The sequence below is a fragment of the Trachemys scripta genome, chromosome 4 (genome assembly GCF_013100865.1).
Source record: "Trachemys scripta elegans isolate TJP31775 chromosome 4, CAS_Tse_1.0, whole genome shotgun sequence".
Lineage (NCBI taxonomy): Eukaryota > Metazoa > Chordata > Testudines > Emydidae > Trachemys > Trachemys scripta.
Genome location: NC_048301.1, coordinates 13,054,000 through 13,076,178, shown reverse-complemented (window position 1 = coordinate 13,076,178; position 22,179 = coordinate 13,054,000). Strand labels below are relative to the sequence as shown.

At 44.8% G+C, this 22,179-nt stretch overlaps 1 protein-coding gene across 3 annotated transcripts in view; it reads right to left on the bottom strand.

The window, feature by feature from the left end:
- Positions 1 to 22,179, bottom strand: part of DAAM1 (dishevelled associated activator of morphogenesis 1) — a 180,639-nt gene that overhangs the window by 10,694 nt on the left and 147,766 nt on the right. For all 3 annotated transcript variants that reach the window (XM_034767842.1, XM_034767844.1, XM_034767843.1), the window contains 6 exons: positions 12,901 to 12,985; positions 10,028 to 10,134; positions 8,647 to 8,735; positions 6,512 to 6,680; positions 4,440 to 4,547; positions 2,382 to 2,442 (listed from right to left, as the gene is read on the bottom strand). In XM_034767842.1, coding sequence (XP_034623733.1) covers positions 2,382 to 2,442; positions 4,440 to 4,547; positions 6,512 to 6,680; positions 8,647 to 8,735; positions 10,028 to 10,134; positions 12,901 to 12,985 — 619 coding nt within the window. The remainder of the gene's footprint in view (positions 1 to 2,381; positions 2,443 to 4,439; positions 4,548 to 6,511; positions 6,681 to 8,646; positions 8,736 to 10,027; positions 10,135 to 12,900; positions 12,986 to 22,179) is intronic.

Sequence of the window (22,179 nt, the reverse complement as noted above, 5' to 3'; positions counted from 1 at the left end):
TTGAAATACATCAGAACATAAGAACGGCCATACTGGGTCAGACCAAAGGTCCATCTAGCCCAATATCCTGTTTTCTGACAGTGGCCAATACCAGGTGCATCAGAGGGAATGAACAGAACAGGGAATTGTCAAGTGATCCATCCCGTCGCCCATACCCAGCTTCTGGCAAACAGAGGCTAGGGACACATCCTCTCTGCTCAGAACAGGTACACTGAGCAGAGGTGATGCATGGTAAAACACACCCAGAGGTGGCAGGCCTCATTCTAGGACTATCTCTCTGGACAGCGTTGCCATAGCAATAATTGATTCTCATCACTTCCTATTCTGCCCAATTCTTTGGGGTGTGACTTTGCAGAAACAGGACAATTTTCTGGTTTATTTTCCCTCTGAAACCAACGAAACTGTTCGGAATTTGGGAGACAGACCTGTCCTCGCTTACAGACAACCCCCCAACCTAAAGTAAATACTCACCAGCAACCACACATCACTGAACAAAAACACTGACCCAGGAACCTATCCTTGTAACAAAGCCTGATGCCAACTCTGTCCACATATCTATTCAAGTGACATCATCATAGGACCTAAACACATCAGCCATACCATCAGGGGCTCGTTCACCTGCACATCTACCAATGTGATATATGCCATCATGTGCCAGCAATGCCCCTCTGCCATGTACATTGGCCAAACTGGACAGTCTCTCCGCAAAAGAAAGAATCAATGGACACAAATCTGACATCAGGAATCATAATACTCAAAAACCAGTGGGAGAACACTTTAACCTGTCTGGTCATTCTATGACAGACCTGCGGGTGGCTATCTTACAACAGAAAAACTTAAAAAACAGACTCCAACGAGAGACTGCTGAGCTGGAATTGATATGCAAACTAGATACAATCAACTCAGGATTGAATAAGGACTGGGAATGGCTGAGCCATTACAAACATTGAATCCATCTCCCCTTGTAAGTATTCTCACACTTCTTATCAAACTGTCTGTACTGGGCTATCTTGATTATCACTTCAAAAGTTTTTTTTCTCTTACTTAACTGGCCTCTCAGAGTTGGTAAGACAACTCCCACCTGTTCATGCTCTCTGTATGTGTGTATATATATCTCCTCAATATATGTTTCACTCTATATGCATCCGAAGAAGTGGGCTGTAGTCCACGAAAGCTTATGCTCTAATAAATTTGTTAGTCTCTAAGGTGCCACAAGTACTCCTGTTCTTTTTGCGGATACAGACTAACACGGCTGCTACTCTGAAACCTGTTCGGAATTTGTCTGCCGAAGGAGCGGTGTTGACGGAACCCCAGCTTCCCAGATTAGCATTTTTCTGCTGGGTAGCTACGTAAGGGCACACAGTGTTCTCCATAGTTAGCTAGCTGCTTTCTAGTGGTGCCTCTTCAATTTTCACATTAAGGCTGACAACAGTCCCCAAACCTCTGCAGAAATCAGATAAAACATGAACAAACAGTAACAAACCTACAAACTGGTCTTATCATTTACTCAGGGCTTTCCCCTAAAAAAGAGGCAAAACATACCCAGTTTACCCATCTCATTGTATCTGTGGCTACTGAAGCTTTAACTCCACCACCATCTCTTTATACTGTCAAATGCAAGAGTTATAGGAAAACAAACTACAGAAAACCTATTACTTTTCTCGTAGTAGTTAGTTCCCCAAACTGCTATTATTTTTATACATATGTTCACATGCAGTCAGTACTACTCAAGGCAGAGTTGCTATTGTCGAATGGAGCTGTGCACAACACTTTAGGGAGCACAACAGGATGCTTAGGAATTGCACGTAAAACGTGCTCTCTCATCACTTATAGGCTCAATGTACTGTCAGGTCACCAGGCCAGGATTATTTTGGTGCTCGCTCTCTGTCTACATCTATACATGGAATTGTAGAGAGCCACCCAACTATCAATAGATCCCCTTCTCCTACGTGCCTGGAAATATCTTCCAGTCCATTTGTTCACCACTTCCTTCCCACACCTCACGTGAGCTCAAGACCAAGCAAGAGGAGCTGCTGTCTGATCCAGGGGCTTCATGATGGGCAGTTTTAGAGGTGCAAGCCGAGTACTCATTCATGACCTCTTCACAGTTTTGGTCAACACAACAAATAACTAAACTTACCCCAGCTCCCTGTGAATCTATTAGGCGTTTGGCTGATTTATAACCAGTGTACAGTAACTCCCGTCCCGAAGCAGCCTTGAGAGAACAGGCACACATGCAGGGCAGGAAGGAAAGACAAACTGATCTCCAGGAAGTAAGATAAAAGCAGCTTTGCTAAGGGCTTCCTGTCCTGCCTCCCGAAGGATAGATGCTATGAAGCTTGGAATCAGAGTGGACTATTAAGTGGGTAAATAATACTTACAGTTTCCACAGCCTTCAGTCCGCTCCTCAAGGTGTTTATTTCTTTCTCCAGCTCAGTCATGCTGTGGAAAATGGCAACGCTTTAATTTTAAGCCTTTCCCAATGAATTGCATAACTCTGTGCTCTAGTCAACTGTGTTTTCCCCATTTAAAATAATCCCTCACGGTGCTTCCTGTTTTCGTATGAGCAGCTTTCATGCGGCAAATTATGTTGACACACAGTGGCCAAAGAGACTGATGAACGTGAAACTGGTTATGGTTGTTTATTTTGAGCTACGCACACTTTGTTATAAAAGGAACAGTCTCAAGTTAAAAATCACGGGCCAAATCTTGGCGTAGAACCTATCTGTGGAGCCTTGTATATGTTTGGGGGGAGGGAACCTTACCCGCGACCCTCCCGGTAGCCACGTAGCAATGGTGGGGCCACCAAATTCTTCCCTAGGGGCACTGTTTGTTTCCCCCAGCTCCCCATTCCCTTCCACCTCCCAACTGCCACATATAGCCATTGGGACACAGGGGAATGACATCAGATCAAACAGGGGCTCCATCATGTCCCAACGCAGATCGACATGACTGAGTGGTAGCTGAAGAGGAAGGTTTAATAGGCCCAGCAACCTGAAGGCATCTCTAAAAGAGCTGTCGGCTGTGGAGAGGTCTTGTGGCTTATCGGGACAAAGATTTCTCCTCCTCTCCCTGAGGGGCTGGGGAAGGAGACAGTAAGTTAAACCCTTCCTGCTCCCCAACTGACAGTCCCTCAATCTTCCAGCCCCAGGAATTTTTAGATGAATATCATAAGGGAACTCTCCTCAGTCAGTGTCTTTCCCCTCGGAGTGGCAATAACCACCATCGCCCCAGTGTGGAAGGCTACAGAGACCAGGGTCTGCAAGGAGCTGGTTGTAGAGTTAGGGGATTAATCTCATTTATATAAGGCCTTCCCCACCCCAAACACTGCTCTCTGCTCCCATGGTGTCTCCACCCATATTCAACACCAGGTCCAAGCATCCTCTTGACCGATCTACCTGCCGCACTGTTGTCATACCCCTTACTGCTGAGGATTTGGCCACATAGAATTAATTCTAATATATAAAATTACTAAAACGCAATCTATTGTAAACATTAAAACACTTGCCACTGCTTATGGCATTGTGCATGTCGCTGGTCTTGGACAGTGAATCTACACTTTGCATTAAAAGGGCCCTTTGAAACGAAAAGAACCACAAGCCATTATGAGGTTTTGTAAATTCCACACATACCCATCTCACCCCAACCCTAGAATTTAGGATTAAACAATCTAACATGGTCCCTTTTAATATGTATCAATATATCCTCAGTCACATGCAGTTCAGCCTTAGACATGCCTGCACCTTTGACTTATTAATACACACTCAAACCCCACAGCAGCAACATTTCGAAACCTTATTTGTTTTAGTGCGACTTAAGCATGTGCTTAAGGGCTTTACTGAACCAGAGGAAATCCAATCCACTTGCAACTGGTTTAAAAAACGAGTGGGCAGAATTTAGTAAGCAATGGGCCACGTTTTCAAAGAATGCAGCAGATGCCACAAGGCTTGCATTATTGGTTTAGACATGCTTGGGTGAACAGCTCCCTGCTTTGCATGCCTTAAAGTCGGGCCACATGCAGAAAAAGGAATACACATATTTCTGCAGATATTGTCATTGCATTCACATTTAAATATCTGACCTATATCTGCAACCCCATCTTTGTACAAAATTCATTCATTTTAAAATTGTGTCTACATTCATAAATGGAGTATAAAGGCTTCTGCAGTAAGCATAACAGGACATGGCTGTTCCGAGTGGCTCTCCTCTTGTCACAATTAAGAGATTTACAATTCTTTTCTGTTATGTCAGGGGTTTAAAATCTCTACAGTTGACGTGTGTTTTGTCAACAGCCTTTTGCTTCTCTCTAAATGGTGGATTCCAGACAGGGGTGGGGAAGGGAGCTCATCTGAAGAAACGCAAGCAAAGAAGAATGCAGTAATATTATCGCATGTACAATATTCTGTTGGTTTAAAGTTGCCACCTTAACTTCTACGTACTTTACTTTGGCTGCTTGAGGGATGTCTCGCAGCTGTTCATGAAGACCGAGGACTTTGGGATATTTCTTCTCAACTACAGTTATGAGATAGTGCAAAAGGGTGATGTTCCTATGATAAAAGAAAGACAAAATTACAGATATTAAACTGTCACTAGCCTCAGAAGTTAGGTATTAGTGCCAGTTTCCTGGCCAAATTCTTGCTTTGGTCATTATATTCTATGTGTCTAAACGCTTCTGGAAGTTCTAATTAGTTAGGGCATTCTTCACTTCCTGTCCTGATGGCTGGGTAGCATTGGGCACACTGTCAAACAACAGCTGCCTTCCACCCCCAAGGTGGCTGATGCTCTCCACCCAGGCCTCGTGCAGAAGGTGGCTGCCTGCCTATTAGGCAACATTAGCTGCAGTGGACATGTTACCTCGCTGCTCCAGAAACTGCATCCATTTCCTATGCAATTCCAGGTGTTGACTTTGGCTTATAATTTCTTACCAGACTTGGGGTCTGGCTATCATGGAGGCTGCCTCCCTCTCCCCAGGAGCCAAGGTCAACTGGGGAGCTCAGGCCAGGAGTCCCTACAATCAGACATCTAGGGGCTGGTGACCAAGGATTCTCAATGGAGGACACTAGACTCTAGAACAATCATTCCCCCCTCATCCAACACAGTTCAAGTCTGTTGACAGCTAGGTCACAGGGCAAGGGCCCACAGATTCTCTCAAGCACCTGCTGAAAAGGGTGGCTGGAGGGAGACAGTCCAGAGAAGCGTCCTCCTCTTTCTGCTTCTTGGCAAAGAGGAAACACTGCATGTTTTAATATATTTTGTATGGTGCCAACAGCCTTAGACACAGACTGCCCCTCTGCTCATTTAGGATGTTATTTTGTATGGGTGCCTCCAGCCTGGCCACTTCTCACCGCACCCTGCACCATCTGGGAGCTGCCCAGCATGGCTGCAGCTGCAGCCCCTTTGAGGGGGCCCCTGCACTTTGCAGCAGCCCTCATTCACCAGGAGGTGACTGGAGCTGGGAGCCAGTTCAATTCCAGGCTGGCCCACCTGCAATCCCAGGACAGGCTGGGGGGTGTGAGAGAGAAGCTGGGGCTTCCCAAACAGTCACCTCCCCACAACATCAGCAGGATACCTGGGTGCCCCATCAACACAGCTCTGGCCTGGGTGCATGGCCCAGCACTGGAGGGACGCTCAGGGCAGCAAAATCCCTTGTGTCGGTTCCAGTGTGGGATGTGTCCTGCGATGTATTCAGGCGCATTTTATAAATTGAGCTATAACTCTACAGAAAGGGACCAAAAGTCACTCCAGGCCTGCAGTAAAAATACTCCCCTCAAAGCGGACCCAGTGACCAACCACCCCCATCTCTGGACTGAACAGTACAACGAGGTGTGCATGAAACCTAAATGGCCCCGCCATTGCAGTATCTGCTAATGTCCCTTCCCAGAGCCTGCTAGAGACACGGAGGCACCCCACTCATGGTAGCTGGTGGGAATCATTTCAATGGCAGTGCCTCAACCCCCTGATATTATATAGTCGCTGTCTGTCCAAGGGATTTCTTAAGTGCCTACCACTGGGGTGTCTAAGGTATCCTTGAGCACGCCCAGAAACGCAAGTGTGATGCTGGCAGACTAGGTGCCAGCTCATGCCAAGGCCCCAAGGCCTCACTGAACACTGACAAATGCGTAGCTGGTAACAAGTCCGGCTCACCTGTGTGTTACTATTGTTAAAACTGATAGTAGCGTTGTAAGAGCGTGTTTATATTTGATGAAATGCTTGTAGGATGCGGCACATATTGCTCTCACTGATAATATAACTTTATGCCGGGGGATACAGATGTTGAGTGTCTGTAACTGTGCAACTCCAACAGCACAGACGGCTGAACCAGTGTAAAACGCTGGTTTTCTACTGAAGGTATTAAGTCTTGCTTACAAGAAGGCCCATTGAAACCAAATTAGACATTGTGAAACACTGACTGCTCCCCCCACACCTATGAAGAAGGGAGTAATTTATGGATCCTCTGAGCTATTCAGAATCCATAAACACTTTCACCGATGCGACAGGCTGAGCCGCTCACTTGTCAATGCTGGACTTCGTGTCTGCAATCTTGTTTAGGCTGATGATTTTGAACCCAAAGGCATTGCCTCTCTGGCCTTTATTCATGTAGTTTCCAAAGGCCAGAACCACCTCCAACAACTGCTTCAGGCTGTTACTCTGAAGCACCTCCTTTGAGCCAGCGCGGATTGCTAAAAGGGGGAAAAAAATGTTTTTGCTGCAGTTAGGTTCTGGCAATACATAACACACAGACTAGTTTGATGGTTACTTTAAATACCAAGCCACCATAACAAAAGCTATCTGGAACTGCAGACCAAATGTTGCGGATTACCACTGTGATGCTGGCAGACCAGGTACCAGCTCAAGCCAAGGCCCCTCGGCCTCACTGAGCACTGACAAATGCATGCTGGCTCACCTGTGTGTTAGCATTGTTAAAAGACATGTTAAGTTGATAGTGTGTTAGTGTTTGGACTTTATGAAATGCTTGTGAGTTGCTGTCTGTACTCGTAATACCTGTTATAAGGTAATCGTTAGTGTTTGCTTTGTAACTGTAGAAGTGTTGGCTCTGAAACTGGAAACCCCACAGTGAGGAGAGAAGCATTACCAAGTCTGAAATACTAGTTTAACACAAGAGGTGTCATCTCCTGCCCAACCGAAGAAGGCCTAGACAAGGCATTGTGGAACATCAGTGGACAAAAGACTTCGTTGATCGCTCCCCCCGTGCCCAGGAAGAGGAGACTCGCACAAACCCTCGTCCCATCACACTTTGAACTTCAGGGGAAGGGAATAAAAATCTCTGATCCAAGGATCTGTATCACTGTGCTGTTTCAAATTTGGAGAGGGCAACTTTTCTAAGCAAAAGCAAGGAACCCCCAAACTGCTTAGCTTGGCTTAGCCCTAAAGGCGATACAGAGCTTGCACATTAGAGCCGTTTCTATTACCTTTGAAACCTAAGACTGTAACTCATCTCTGTGTGTACATTACCTGCTTTAACCTTGTAAATAACTCATTTCTTTTTCCTAGTTAATAGGCTACAAGTGTTGGCTTTGGTGAGAGAACTAAGGTACAATTGACCTGAGGTAAGCGACTGGTCCTTTGGGACTGGGAGTAACCAGAGCATTGCTGTGATTTTTGATGTAAGGGACCATCTATCACAAAGGCAGGCTTGCCTAAGTGTCAAGACAGGTCCGGAGTGCCCAACGGGACTGTCTGTGGCTCCACGTTAAGGCTGTTACAATGCTTGAGGAGTTCACGCTCGATACGTGGCTGGTGAAATCTAAGGCCTGGTCTACACTGGGGTGGGGTGGGATGGGATGGGGTGGGGGAATCGACCTAAGATACGCAACTTCGGCTACGAGAACAGTGTAGCTGAAGTCGATGTATCTTAGGTCGATTTACCTCACGTACTTACGGCGCGGGGTCAACTGCTGCCGCTCACCCGTTGACCCCGCTTCCGCCTCTCGCTGCAGTGGAGTGCAGGAGTCGATGGCAGAGCGATCAGGGATCAATTATCGTGTCTACACTAGACGCGATAAATCAATCCCCAATAGATCGATCACAACCCGCTGATCCAGCGGGTAATGTAGACGTACCCTAAGTATAGATCACACAACCAGTTTGGTATTTGAGCCCTGGTTTGTAACAGGCTGCCCTGAGGTTGGCACCCACATTCGTGAGCTACTCCACCCAGCTTGACAACCACCTGTTGGGGTTGATGAATTCAAGCTATTCTAAATAATATCGTAAAACATTTGAAAGTATTAATAATCACTTCTTCCTTAAAGCAATCCTGTTGATACCAATTCATCCAAAATCTGACCTCTCCCTCTTTGTATATATACCTTGGGTATATTTAGTTTTGAGATAAAAACCTCAGTTCTCCACATTCCCCTTTAAAAAACCAAACTGACAAGGGCAACGCTACAATAACAAATCAATACTCCAGTGCATCAGGAGGGAAAATATTTCTGTTTAGAAACAGATTTTCATTTCTGGATTCCTGGGCCTTGCTAGACACAAACATGTTTGGTTTTATTGAGAAGAATACATTGAGTGAATCTGGGCTTTATGAATGATGTGAAAATTGGGGAATACTTGACACATCAGCAAAAGCTTTCTAGCAAACCAATAAAAACAACAAAATCTCCATTAACTTACATTCAATCTTGGGCTTAACTTCTGCAACTCTCTCCGCAAACTTCTTTTTGAAGTAAAGGGACTGCAGCCTTTGCTGATAGTGATTTATCCTGTCAGAGTAAAAGATGCAGACATTGAAATTCGTTTGCTACCGACAGGACGCAGCCACTCCACTATTCACAGCTGCAGATAGGAAGGGCCAATTTGACCTTGAGAGCACCTCTCTCTTTGAACTGTAGTGGGACAGAAAAGATGATGCCTTAAACTGCCATCTCTTAGGCCCCAAGCCAGATAAATGTACGCTTAAGTCCATCCCCCTTCAGGACATTATATCACCACTTGCTTAACTTTAGACACGGATTTCAGTCCCATTGAATTCACTTAAGCATGTGCTCATAAGCTGTCCTGAACAGAGATGCTCCCCTGAACCGAGTCCTCAGTACGTTTGTAATGGGCTATAGCTGCATAGACAAACAGATAAACAACACAGCTACCAGCTATGTGGAACCTGCAACCTTCAGTATCAAAAAAGCTGGCCTCTACAGTTAGCCAAGTTCCTCTGAAGCATTAAAGGTACATCACTGCTGGAGACAACGCTTTGGGATCTGTTGGCTTGAAGATCTTTGCCAGCATGACAAAGCTTATGTTCATAGGTCCTGAAAATGCAGCAGCATTTGCTAGGGTGTTTTTTTCCCCCCCTCTAGGTAATGCAAACTTTACAGTTAATGGTAAAAATTTCTGGACAGAGGGCCAGATCTTCAGCTGGTTTAAATCCATGAGAGTTGTATTGTTTTATACCTGCTGAGAATCTGGCCCACAGTACAGAAAAAGGAAAATCGCTCCTGTCTTGCATAATTTGGACAGTGCTCTCTACTTTTAACCACACTCTCTGCAGAAAGCAACAGAGGGTCCTGTGGCACCTTTAAGACTAACAGAAGTATTGGGAGCATAAGGGACTTGCATCTGAAGAAGTGAGGTTCTTACCCACGAAAGCTTATGCTCCCAATACTTCTGTTAGTCTTAAAGGTGCCACAGGACCCTCTGTTGCTTTTTACAGATTCAGACTAACACGGCTACCCCTCTGATACTCCCTGCAGAGTTTTCTAGCTTTAAACATTCAGCACTGGGAGATGAAGGCTGCAGATGGAAGTTCCTAATTTATCCCCAGGGCAGCAAGGCAACAGGCTCACACATGTGTAGGTGAGCCGCAAAATAAATAAAAATACCCAAGTGGATTTTCAAGCCAGGCCTCATTAGACTCCCCAGCTGCATTACACAAGATTATCTGGCTCATTTATCTAAATATTTTAGAGAAGCCCTGTGACTAATCGGCTCAGCTGCCATTCCAATAGGTCTAGTGTGTAACCTGCTGACATTCTGCAGCTGGTACATTCAAGCATACCTGCTCATTTCAAAGAGGAACCTGTCAGCCTTGGCCATGCGATCTAACTCATGTTTGTGTTCCTCCAGAAGGTCAATATCGGCTTTCTCAGGAACAAATTTCAGGAGCTAAAAGGAAACACAATTTAGACACGAGACCCACGCTTGTTTTCATGCAGTCCCTTTCTTATAATGGGGCTTTGGCTTCATTAACAAATGAATAGAAAATGAAACATTGCTGTGTCTACTTTCACCCCCAAACCTCCCCCACGTACAGAGGGTGCAATATGGAGCTATTATAGTTTGCCTAAGAAATACTGAATGTCTGCCGTTTCCCACACACACATTACTGTTCAGTACTTTCCCCCATGCTCTGGACATATGGTTTGATTTTACACCGGCTAAGCTGAATCTTCACCCAGTCTGTTATAATACAATTATTTTAGATGGTAGCACAGTGGTTCTGACATTTCCTAGTGGTCAGATCAAAGGAAAGAACTAAAAATGGTTGAAAAAATTTAGACAAGACATTACCCCCAGCAAAAATGCAGTTGTGTTGAAACCAAAATGTTTCAGGGAAACAGTCGTGTCAATGGGAAAGTTTCTCAGGTCCAGAATGCAACAGAGAGCGAGAACCACCCCAAACTATTCAAGAGCCCACAATAGGATGTGGATGACTCAGGTTCACGTCTTGATTCTGCCTGATCCAGAACAGGGATTTCTGGGTCTCCCACTTTCCAGGGGAGTGTCATCACCAAGCTATTCAGGAGTGTCTTTCTCTCTCTCTCTCTCTCTCGTGTGCTTTTTCCATGGAAAAAAAAGTTTCGAAAGGTCTTAGCCCCATGATAACAAATCTCAAAACTTTTCAGAAAATGGAATTCTTGTTTTCTAGCCAGCCCCGGTTGCCATCAGGATGTTTTTACTTGCAAATTATATTCCAGCTAATTAATCCTCCCAACTCTGCTCTGGGAGGTAGAAGTATTATCTCTGTTTTATAGACAGCAGATAGCTCTTTGTTTATTTCCCTGAGATGCCCAAGGTGTCTCGGCAATTTAATGTCAGAGCTGGGATTAGAACTCCGGTATTTTAGCTCAGACATTGAGTTGGCTAGAACGTAGATCAGTGCCTCTTCGGTACTGCCGGGAAGGTAGCCCTCAATCTGCTGTCAATGCACCACCCCCCTCACTAGTGCTTGGCTGACATCAGCTCCTGGATAAGGAACAGCTGATTGAAGCTGAACTGGAGTGAGAAGGAGGCGATGCTGGCGGGTAAAGAAAAACATGCGGGGGAGCTTGCCGCCCTGGTGTCATCTCCTCTGGTTAAAGTTGCACGCCCACAACTGGTCAAAGCAGCCACCAGCTTACGGCAGCCCTGAACTCCTCACTGATGCTAAGCTCTCCTATTCCAGCATCCCCAAGTGCCTCGCTACCCTCTCTGGCTGGCTAGGAGACCCTGTGCCAGGCTGGCAGATGACGTGCCTTCCCACATGAACACCAGCAGTGCAGCCACCTGGGCACGAAACCTTCAGCCCTCAGGAAATTCCAACGAGAATAAACCAACACAGAGCCGCTCTCAATTACCGCGAGCTGCCTGCAGCCCCTAGGGACTGGACAGGAGTGCTAAAGCTGCGCCCCCTTTTGCCTGGGAAGGCAGGGAGCTGCCAGCCGGGGATATCTCCAGAGCAGGCAGTTCCCCAGCTGGCTGACTAAGGGTTCACAGCAAGACCAAGACTCTTGACTCGCCATTTGAATTCTGCACGTTTGGCTAAACCAATGGCCCTTACGTTTTAAAGGCATAAATAAACCCATCATTTCACCTTGCTGCCTGGAGTGAATCGATCCGGCAGAGCTAGAGTCCCCCGGGGACAACACTGCTAAAGCAATGAGGCACTCCGGGGTGCGGAGCTGCCCTCCCACACGGACAGCTTGGCCCTAGGTGTGGTGATGTTAGTCAGGCAGCATCACCGCACTCTGGTGCGGGCTGCTTTTATAAAACGGTTCTTTAAATAAAATCACACCAAGGAGGGGCATCTGCCCCGCCTCTATTAAGAAATAACAAGCCTTTCCTTTTGATTTACTTCTAATTCCTACCTCCACCGCACCCCATGTACTGTGTGTCACTGATCTGAATGAAAGCACTTACTCCAAGGAGCTGGAGCCTTGTGTCTGGTTTGTTTGCGAAGGCTCCAAGCGCCCTGTAGAAGTTCAATCAATAAAGAAATCAAGATCACGGCAACATTGCCTGACAGCATTCGTGGGCTGGGAGTCCCAGTGACTAATCAGATTCCTATGGAAGTAACATGGCGTGCACAGATGTCACAATGAATCTACCCTTGCGAGTTTTAGCTTTAACAGAATGTCATCTTCATGCTCTGCATACCAACGTGAGCCCTAGCTCCGGGAACCTGCAAAACAGCACTGCGAGGAAAGGCTCTGGGGCCAGACTCACTGCTCCAGCTATGCACCAGCGTAACTCCATTGGTTTCAAAAGGAGTGATAGAAGCCTAAAACTGGAATAGCGCTGATGGAGGAGACCCCCTCATCTGCTGTATGTCCAGAAACTGGGATTTTGTCTAGCAATAGCAAACCGTTGATTGGACTGAGCCATCCCCTATGGTGTCAAATGCACTGCTGAGATCTGAGCACAAGGGTTTGTGGTTATGAAAACACGATCAGTAAATACTGTTAGGTCACGTTTTGCACGTTTGCTGAGTGGCACATCCTCTGCTTTGGAGAGCAAAGGTGTTGTAAAGGCTGTGCGGACAAACTCATCTCTGTGTCGCAAATCGGAGTTATTTTAAAGCTACCATTCGTGAATCTGTCACAAGTCGGTCTTATTTTGAAAGGCATCCAATACTAACAACAATATGCATGACAGTAAGCACCCGTCACCCACCTGCTCTAACATGTCTTTCGGCAGGTCCTCGTGTTCATCCATTGTTAAAATTGCACGTTTGATTTCATCATTTGATAATTTCAGCCTGGGAAATGAAATAAATGGATGTTCAGAAGAGTGTTATTCACACATAAAATGCAGCCTAGTAGTTGCGTTATCCACACTGGTTCTTCATGATGTTGTTTTGCCTGGACAATTTAGGCAAGACTCATCCAGTAACCCAAGCGCACTCCTCGACAAAACGTCAAATTGTTTCTGCAGATCTGAACTTCCCTCAGGGCCTTATGCAAGAGTCAGAGATCAGGTCAAGGGATCCAAGCAGGACCCTTTCTGTTCTACTCACTGCTGTCAAATTCCTCATATTACAAGGTCAAGGGGAGGGCAATGCAAGCTGGAAAGAAAGGTTAGTTTCATCCCATTATATAATTTAACACCTGAATAACAAGACTGCTCTTCTATTCCATGCCATGAGTGACACAGAAGGAGAGTGGAGGTGAATAATACCTTCCTCCCTTTGACTTCTTATGACCTGGTTGTTTTTCAGCAGACACTTATTATCTGGCCAGTTACCATGTTAAAAACTGGCAATTTGATAGGAGTAAGATTGCTAAGGAAAGTGTTTCTAGTTAAAATCCTCCCTTCAGTCCATTCCGCACCCCTGGCCTTGATCAATCACTCCATTGTACGTACTCCACCTTGGACTCCATGGAGGCAATGATGCATCTCAGTCAAGGCTCATTCGATTACAAGACCAGATAGTTTGGAAGCCCATGTAAAGCTGTAGACCAGGGGTAGGCAACCTATGGCACGCCTGCTGAAGGCGGCACACAAGCTGATTTTCAGTGGCACTCTCACTGCCTGGGTCCTTGTCACCGGTCCGGGGGGCTCTGCATTTTAATTTAATTTTAAATGAAACTTCTTAAACATTTTAAAAACCTTATTTACTTTACATACAACAATAGTTTAATTATATATTATAGACTTATAGAAAGAGACCTTCTAAAAACGTTAAAATCTATGACTGGCATGTGAAACCTTAAATTAGAGTGAATAAATGAAAACTTGGCACACCCTTCTGAAAGGTTGCCGACCCCTGCTGTAGAAGATCGATCTTCACAGCCGAAGAGGAGATCTGGTGATATTTACCCTTCCTCCTGCTGCAAAGTGGCCTGGGAACGTTCTCTGAAATTGTGTGTTTTTGTCAGCCACGCTTTTTTTAAAAAAATGCTACACAGTCTGTTATAGCTGTAACACTGCAATTCATTTATTTTTTTACAGAGCCAAACGTTAAGGTCCTGAAGTGACAGCCGCCATCTTGGCCCACACACTGGGGATTGACTTCCAGAACCAACAGCATGAGCTGCTACAGTTTGAGCTAAAGAGTCAGTGCTTCCTAGATGGGGCTGTAACATACTCATATCCTCTGTGGATCGGGTACAGACAGGGACCTGCAGCTCACCAGTTGATTACATTGTCTCAGGCAATTTCCCCATCGACTTTAATGGGAGTTTGACTAAGTAGGACTTCTGGATTTGGCTCGTTATTATTTTCACGTGATTATTGGACAAATTGTGTGTGGAAATTAACAAACTTTTGCTGCCCCTTAACATCTTCTTGAGGTTTAATTTACTTCTTCCACTTCCACTGACACCAGACCACCTCAGGTTGGAGTCTATTAAAAATGAAACAACCTCAAAAAACAAGAGCTGAATTTTTCAGCCGTAACTAGTCATTCTGGGTGTCTCAATTTTCGGGTGCCCAACTCGAGACACCCAACTGCTTGATTTCCAGAGAACAGGGGCTCAGCGCGTTTTGAAAAATCAATCCCTTTCGCTGTGTCTCAGGCTGGAAACCAAACAATGGAGGCACCAAAAATTACTAGGGCTTGTCTACACTGAGAGTTCATGTGCGGCAAGCCAGGGTGGGACTCTACCGTACTAGTTTACTGCACATTAAGCCTCCACGTGGACCCTGCTACAGCACTCCTGTTTCCAAACAGCTGCATGTCAGAGCTCACTATGGACTGTTTAGTGCACAGCAGCATGGTCCACAGGGCCAGTTAGTGCACAGCAAGCTAGTGCGCTGTAGAGTCACAGCCTAACTCTCCACATAGACAAGCCATTAATCCCTTCTGAAAACGTAGGCAAATGCAGAACAACAAGTAAAAAAAAAATCATTTGCTATGCTCCCAACATCAGGTATTGATTTAGCACCAATCAACACAGAATCTAGGCACTTTGGATGAAATCCTAGCCCCACTTCAGTCAAGGGATTGGTGGAGGGGAAGAGGGGAAGGGGAACAAAACCTACACCACATTCAGCTCCTCCTTCTTGGTTCCAGCAGCCACTGATTAGGGCTAAATGCCTCTGCAAACTTCCCCACCCAGCTCGCTGGGAGGGCTTTGCTTGCTTCTCTTCCTATTTTGCATTATGTTGGATGGAATAATTTAGATGCAAACGGAAAACACCCCCCTCTGTAGAGTTAACGAAAGGGTGTTCATTCCAGGGAGTGAGCATGGCATTTGCATATTATTGGAACGCCAGGGCTGTTTTATTTTTGAAACTGTGTCTATTTGTGTGCTCTTAGCACCCTCCGAGGCTTTTTCTGGATTCCACCTCATTTAGCCTTGGTTTGAAGAGCACAGCCCCGGTTTCTCTTTAAATGTATGCCTACAAAAGACAGAGTTATAGGGTGAACTCACACAAGAAAAAAAACACAACAGAACTTGCACATGTTACAGTATCAGGAGCTGGTAGTGATGGTTAAAGTCAGCATCGTAATTCCCCGGGTTTCACACACGCCAATCTACTGAAAAATTCACTTTCTTGCACTTATTGTCTATGCATTCTCTCTGCCTGAAAGTCATTTCCCACCCCTGCCCCTGGTAAAGTTTGAGCACAATCCGTTCAGCTGTTTATTTACAAGTTATGCGAGACTGACCAAACACACTTTTCCAATTGTAAAATTATTCTAACCATCATCCCCATGGGCTTAAACAGGATTTGAGTGGCGCATGGGCATCATGCTAGCCCCCTGCACACAGAGTGAATTACACCGAGTGAATAAATACCACATTCAGCTGCACATGAAATCAACTCCTAACCAAAGCATGGCAGTGGTTTAGCCGCACAACGGTTACAGGAAATAATTTCGCAAACAATCATTTTGGTATCCCTGTGCAAAGATAACTACAATGCATTTTCAGAAATAGAATTTGCTCATTTGGGGGGAAATTGTCTGAATTCTTAGGATTCAAAAAATTGTTAAAAGCAGAGAACTACTTCTATATACACAGAAAGAGTCTTTAAAAAAAAACCCGACCAAGTTAACGTTTGAAAACAGCCAATTGTGCTCAATTAACCGGATCTATTAATGAGAAGTATTATTTGTTGCAATTCTATAAGGCATTCTTGAGACCATTACTGGAAACTGGTGTTCACGCTTCAAAAAGGATGTTGGCATATTGGACAGATTTCAAAAAAGAGCCACAAGAATGATTCAAGGCCTATATAAACAACGAGAAGTCCGGTGGCACCTTAAAGACAAACAGATTTATTTGGGCATAAGCTTTCGTGGGTAAAAAACCCACTTCTTCAGAGGCCTATCTGAACCACTGAGGTCTGAATATCACTACTTTAAAGAGACTTAAGTTCAGTCTATTTAGCTTATCAAAAAGAAGATCAAGAGGTGACTTGATAATGGTTTATAAGTACTGATACTGGGAGAAGATTTCTGATAGTAGAGAGTCCTCTAATTTAGCAAACAAAGACATAACAAAATCTGATCACTGGAAGTTGAAGCTACAAACATTCAAATAGGAAGGCACATTTTGATTTAAACAGTAAGGGCAATGGCCCATTGGAATAATCTATCACGGGAGGTGAACGATTCTCCATTACTTTGAATCTTTAAGATTTCAACATTGGGGGTGAAATCCTGCCCCCACTGAAGTCAAGGAAGTTTTGCCATTGACTTCAGTGGAGCCAGATTTTCACCCTGATGTTCTTTTCAAATAATTCCTCTAGCCTATGGCCTGCGTTATGCAAATGGAGAGACAAGATGATCACAACAGTCCCTTCCAACCTTAAAAAAAAAATCTATGACTGCATAATATTACAGGTCAAGAGTAGTACTAATCAGAGTCTACTGCATTGAGAATAGCCATTTATAACATTATCTCAATGGAACAGGACATAAACAGTTTGATGGGATCCCACAAGAGATTTTTTCTTGTGGTAACCATAAGAAGAGTCAGGAAAAAAAAAAGTCCTGAAGGTATTTGCTCAAAGTTCACTTTAAGCTCAGTTTTATTCTATACTATTCAGTTCTCCTTTACTTTCGACACCAATGCCCACAATACAAGGGCATCATAAGAGAGCTCATCCGAAAACGAGGAGGAAAAATGGTTCCTGACCTGGGGAGAAAAGGGGGAAGAGAGCAATGATGGCACCGTGCGGTGCCCACATCGAAACCTGCCACCACAGAAGGCCTGGGTACAGCTGTTAAATGGACACAGGAGGTCACACCTGCAGCAACATGCAGCCTTATCCTATGTGTATCCTCCCCGTCTCGGACAGACATCTAGAAGGGGAGGAGAATAGGCTCCAATTGCCATTTCAAACACAGATTTCCTGTGTGATCTTGGGCAAGTCACCTGGGCCTCAGTTCCCATCTGTCAAATGGGGATAGCACTTCCCTGTCATCACAGGGCTGCAGTGAGGACAGACACATCCACGCCTGCAGGATGCTTGGATGCTATGGCGATAAGGGCCAAGACTGAGATAATCAGACCTGCAGGGTCCAGTGGGTTTGTTTATTTAGGATTACACACTTCAGTCACACTTGCATAGCTTGTTGCGCCAATGAAATCTCACTGCATCGCCTCAAACAGTTGGATAAGGCTTATGCTGCTTGTGGTCTGCAAGCGATTCAAAGGCTGAAACAGGCATGAAATCATTGGTTTCATATGACAAAACTATAGAATGGTTTTCTCTGGAGGACATAGAAATGCAACCGCTCCCTTACTTTGATCAGTCCCAATGGGGTTGTCAATCTTGTCCTCTCCGGAAGCTTAACTTGAGGGCCACTATGTTAGCTTCACTCCTACCAGAGAGCAGCCCTCTCCCTCTGGCTTTGTAGATGGTTAAGTAGCCCCCAGGCAGACTGGTGTCACATCAAAAAGCTTTGCACCCGCTCCCAGAAACGAACGCACTAGCTCCACTGAACGGCCACAGTCTACCAGATGACGGAACCAGAAGGCAGGGAACTGCAGTGGTCTTCTGGGTGGTTTTATGTTCTAACACATCCAACCCCTCTGACTTGGCCAGTTACCGGGTCAGTCTGGCCTGTACCAAGATCACCGAAGATTGAATTTAAACTAAAAGCGTGGCCTGGAACGTGGCAATGCCACCTTCCCTCACCCTGCACCGTGATCCCTATTCTGGATCTGTGATTTACCACCTCTAGGGAGAAACACACAGCTCAGTCTCCTTACCCACCTAGCCCCTGGTTTTCCTGTGCAGACTACCCACAAGGGTCATGATTAGTGCCAGGTGTAACAGTGCATTTTCTAGGTGACCACATAGAGCTAGTTTTACACCCATGCATGGGAGCCTGGGCAGAGACCAACAACTGATGCCATGTAGGTCACTGTTCAGCCAATAGTCAATAATTAAATTTTCATCACAATCATCCTGGGCCCTATCTGAACCAGAGTTCTACTACGGACTTTCCACAAAGCCTGTTCGTTATATGTCAAGTTTAAAAACTTTTCCCAGAAAGTGACCCAAAATGAATGCCAAGAATTGCAATGCTTCTTAGAACTAGAGTGTTTCTTAATATCTTGAGAGAGAAATCACCCAGTGCTGGAATTAAACAACTTCTCACACAATTTGATGGGAAAGAGGCCAGTGAAAGCTACAAGCTTATCTATAGCCACAATAATGATCGCTGCTGGCAGCAGCTGTCAAACGCAAACCGTCTGAGAGGAACTGGGTCACAGTATTTGCTGTCATGGGGATTTAAACCCCGCAACTGAGAGATGCAAAGTGACAGCTCACAAGCTTGACCAATGCAGGGTATTTGGGGCGGCTTTGCAGAGGCAAATGGAGAACCTAATAAGTGTGAAAGGAAAAAACAAATTCGGCATTGAAAGAGGCGCACCCTCTTGAAAAGCCACATTCAATTAAGAAACATGCTTGACACCGGCTCGCAGAGGAGAGAAACAAAACCAGCCATTCACCTACACAAGACTTAGAAACACACACACTAAAGTATTCATTTGCATCTTACAAAACACACTACATGCCTCCTGCACTAGAAAAACCTGACCAGAGCAGAAGCTGTGATGTGGTGGCTTGTTGAAAGAGACCCAAAATGCATTGACATCAGCAGGCTTTGAGCTATACTAAAAAAAGCAATGTCAAAAATATGTCCATGTTACATTACTAGTTTGAGGAAAATCCAGTGATCTCACTAAGCAGTAATTTCTCCCAAAACAAGAAAAGCAAGCAAACAGAGAGAGAGAGAGAGAGAGAAAGTATCTAGCCAGCCGTAATCTTTCCATGCTGGAAACCAGACAATGGCTGTTTAGCTTACAAATGTATAGGCTAAATGAAGAGCTGACCGTGCAATCTTTTCACATGCAAAACTCCAAAAAACAAACAAACAAAAAAACAACCCACAACCTTCTACTGGTGTTCCATGGATACAGAAACAGGACAGCATTCACTGTGAGACAACTAAGTAACTCTCTCTAGGTTCACACAATACACCGTAGAACAAAGTGCACGAATTTGTCCTTACAATACCTAGGAGGCAGGGCAATGCTATGATCCCCATTTTACAGATAGGGAACTGAGGCACACCGAGGCTAAATGACTTGCCCAAGATCACCCAAGAAATCTGTGGCAGGGCTGAAGTTGAACCTAGAGTTGAGTTGAACCTAGAGCTCCGAAGTTTCACGCAAGTGCACTAAACAGTGGGACATCTTGTGCAGTGCCTTCACTGCAAGACCATCCCTCTTTGCAAGGCCCTCCTTCCTCTCATTCATTTTGTGTTAAGAGTAAGCAGTCTGCAAGTGTTAAGGGGCAGGGACCTGATTTCTCCCCTGCTTGTAAAGAGTCGTGTAGCTTTATGGTGCTGAACAAATAACTTAACACGGGCATTGACGCGGCAAACACTTGGGCCCAGATCCTCAAAGGTACCGAGGCGCCGAACTCGCACTGATTTCTACAGGAATTGGGCACCTAAATATCTTTGAAGATCTGGGCCTTACTGCTGAGCATAGCGCTTGCTACTGTAATTCTACTGGCTTCACTACTTACAGAAGCAAAGGTTTGCAGGATCAACCCTAGGGCTGCTACCGAAGCTCTGAAAGTTACCGTTGCATAAACCCCACAAGCCTCTCCAAACATGCTGTGAAGTAAAATGTCGGCATGTTAGAGGGGCTTGTCCTCCCGTGTCATTAAATTGAAAACAGGCACCAAACTCACGCAGTCAGTCAAAGACAGGCCTGTCCTTCAAGCTCAGTCAAAGCTCACACCAGGTCAAATTACCTCTCCGCTACAGAACTACTATTGTCCAGCACACAGAGTCCAGGCTGTACTTAACTGCAGGCTGAAGGTTAAGGAAACATCAAACAGCCCATTTTAGCAAATAAGGTCTATTTGGATCTGCCAAGTGTCTATTTTTGGCTTATTTCACTTCTCACATTAAGGAGAATATTAAAAAAAAATATATTGTAGTTTAAAAATTCCCGCAAAAGACCACAGCATTCCCCTGTTAGTAAGACTATTTGGTGTTTTCCACAGTCAAACCAATTTACAATTATTAACTAATATTTAACACATCCTATTAGGGAGATGAGAATATTTAAGCCAATTTTACAGAAGGGGAAACGGAGGCAGGCAAGTTATGTGACTGTCCAAGGCCACAGAGGAAGCCAGTGTCAGGGGCATGAAGAGAACACCATAGTCCCCAGTCAGGCTCAGGTCACTTCCCATGAAGAGGGGAATCAGCTAGCTTGCTGCACTCATTACCAGTTTAATGAGAGGGTGGGTAGGTTATGAAGAACAGGGGCTACTGGTTCCTCACCAGCTCCATAATGGAGTGGGGAAGACTTGTTAGAAAAACAAACTGAGGTCCTGATTGAGCAAGGCCCTTAAAAATATGCTTGAAAATTTAATATGTGAGTAGCCCCAAACAAAGTCAAAAGGACCATTCATGTGCTTAAAAATAAGCACATGCTTAAATGCTTAATTAAACTGGGGCCAAAGCCAGTTCAGAATGCAAACACAATCAACTTAACTTGTCAGGGAGAGATGCACCCAACTTTCTACATGTCAAGTTATTTTCCTTTAAAGTGCCCTGTTTAGGGAAATTTCCTCAATGATGAGATTTTTTTATTCTATAATTTTCCCACCCCTTTTCGAGCTTATTCTGAGTTAACATTTCTTTCCTGCGTCCCCCTTTTTTTAAGCAAATCTTTGGAGATGTGGCAGCAAATAGCCATGGGGAAAAAAAGACAACCTTTAAAATGCAAAGGTTTATATACAGCTTGCTGTACTGAGAGTTAACTTTGTCTCCAGGACAAAGTGAGACATCTAGGATACACTGAAGAAATGCACGCCAGTGAAAAATTAACCACAGTTTTTTTTTTTTTTTTAAAGGTATATTTTAAAAAAGGTATTGCATAATTTTAAAAGGAAAATAAGCCTCCCCTTTTCTGAAGCATTATTTTTATTTACTCTTACTTATAGACATGGGGTTGGTGAGATGAAGGAGGCTGGGAGACTAAAGAAGCTAGCCAGTGGAGCTCACCAGCAAAGGAAAGCAGAGAGATTGGGGTTGGGTGTTTTCCTCTCCTTAACTTGCAGATATTATACAAGGAAGATCCCACAATGGGAGGAAAATGGCACATCAACTCCACTGCTAGCGCTCCCTCTGCCTGCACATGACAGGCATTCTGATTCTGGACTCTTCCACCCAGGCCCTGGGTCTTGACTTGCTAGGAATGTGGCCAGAGAGTATTTTAAATACATTATGAGCAAGAGAAAGACAAAGGAAAATGTAGGTCCTTTGCTTAGCGGGGAAGGATTGCTAGTAACTGATGACATCAAGAAGGCTGAGGGGTTTAATGCTTATTTTGCTTCAGTCTTCACTGAAAAGGTTAATGGTGACCAGATACTCAACAATTAATATTAACAATAAGGGGGAAGGAACTCAGGCCAATATAGGGAAGAACAGGTTAAAGAATATTTAGATAAAGTTAGATGTAT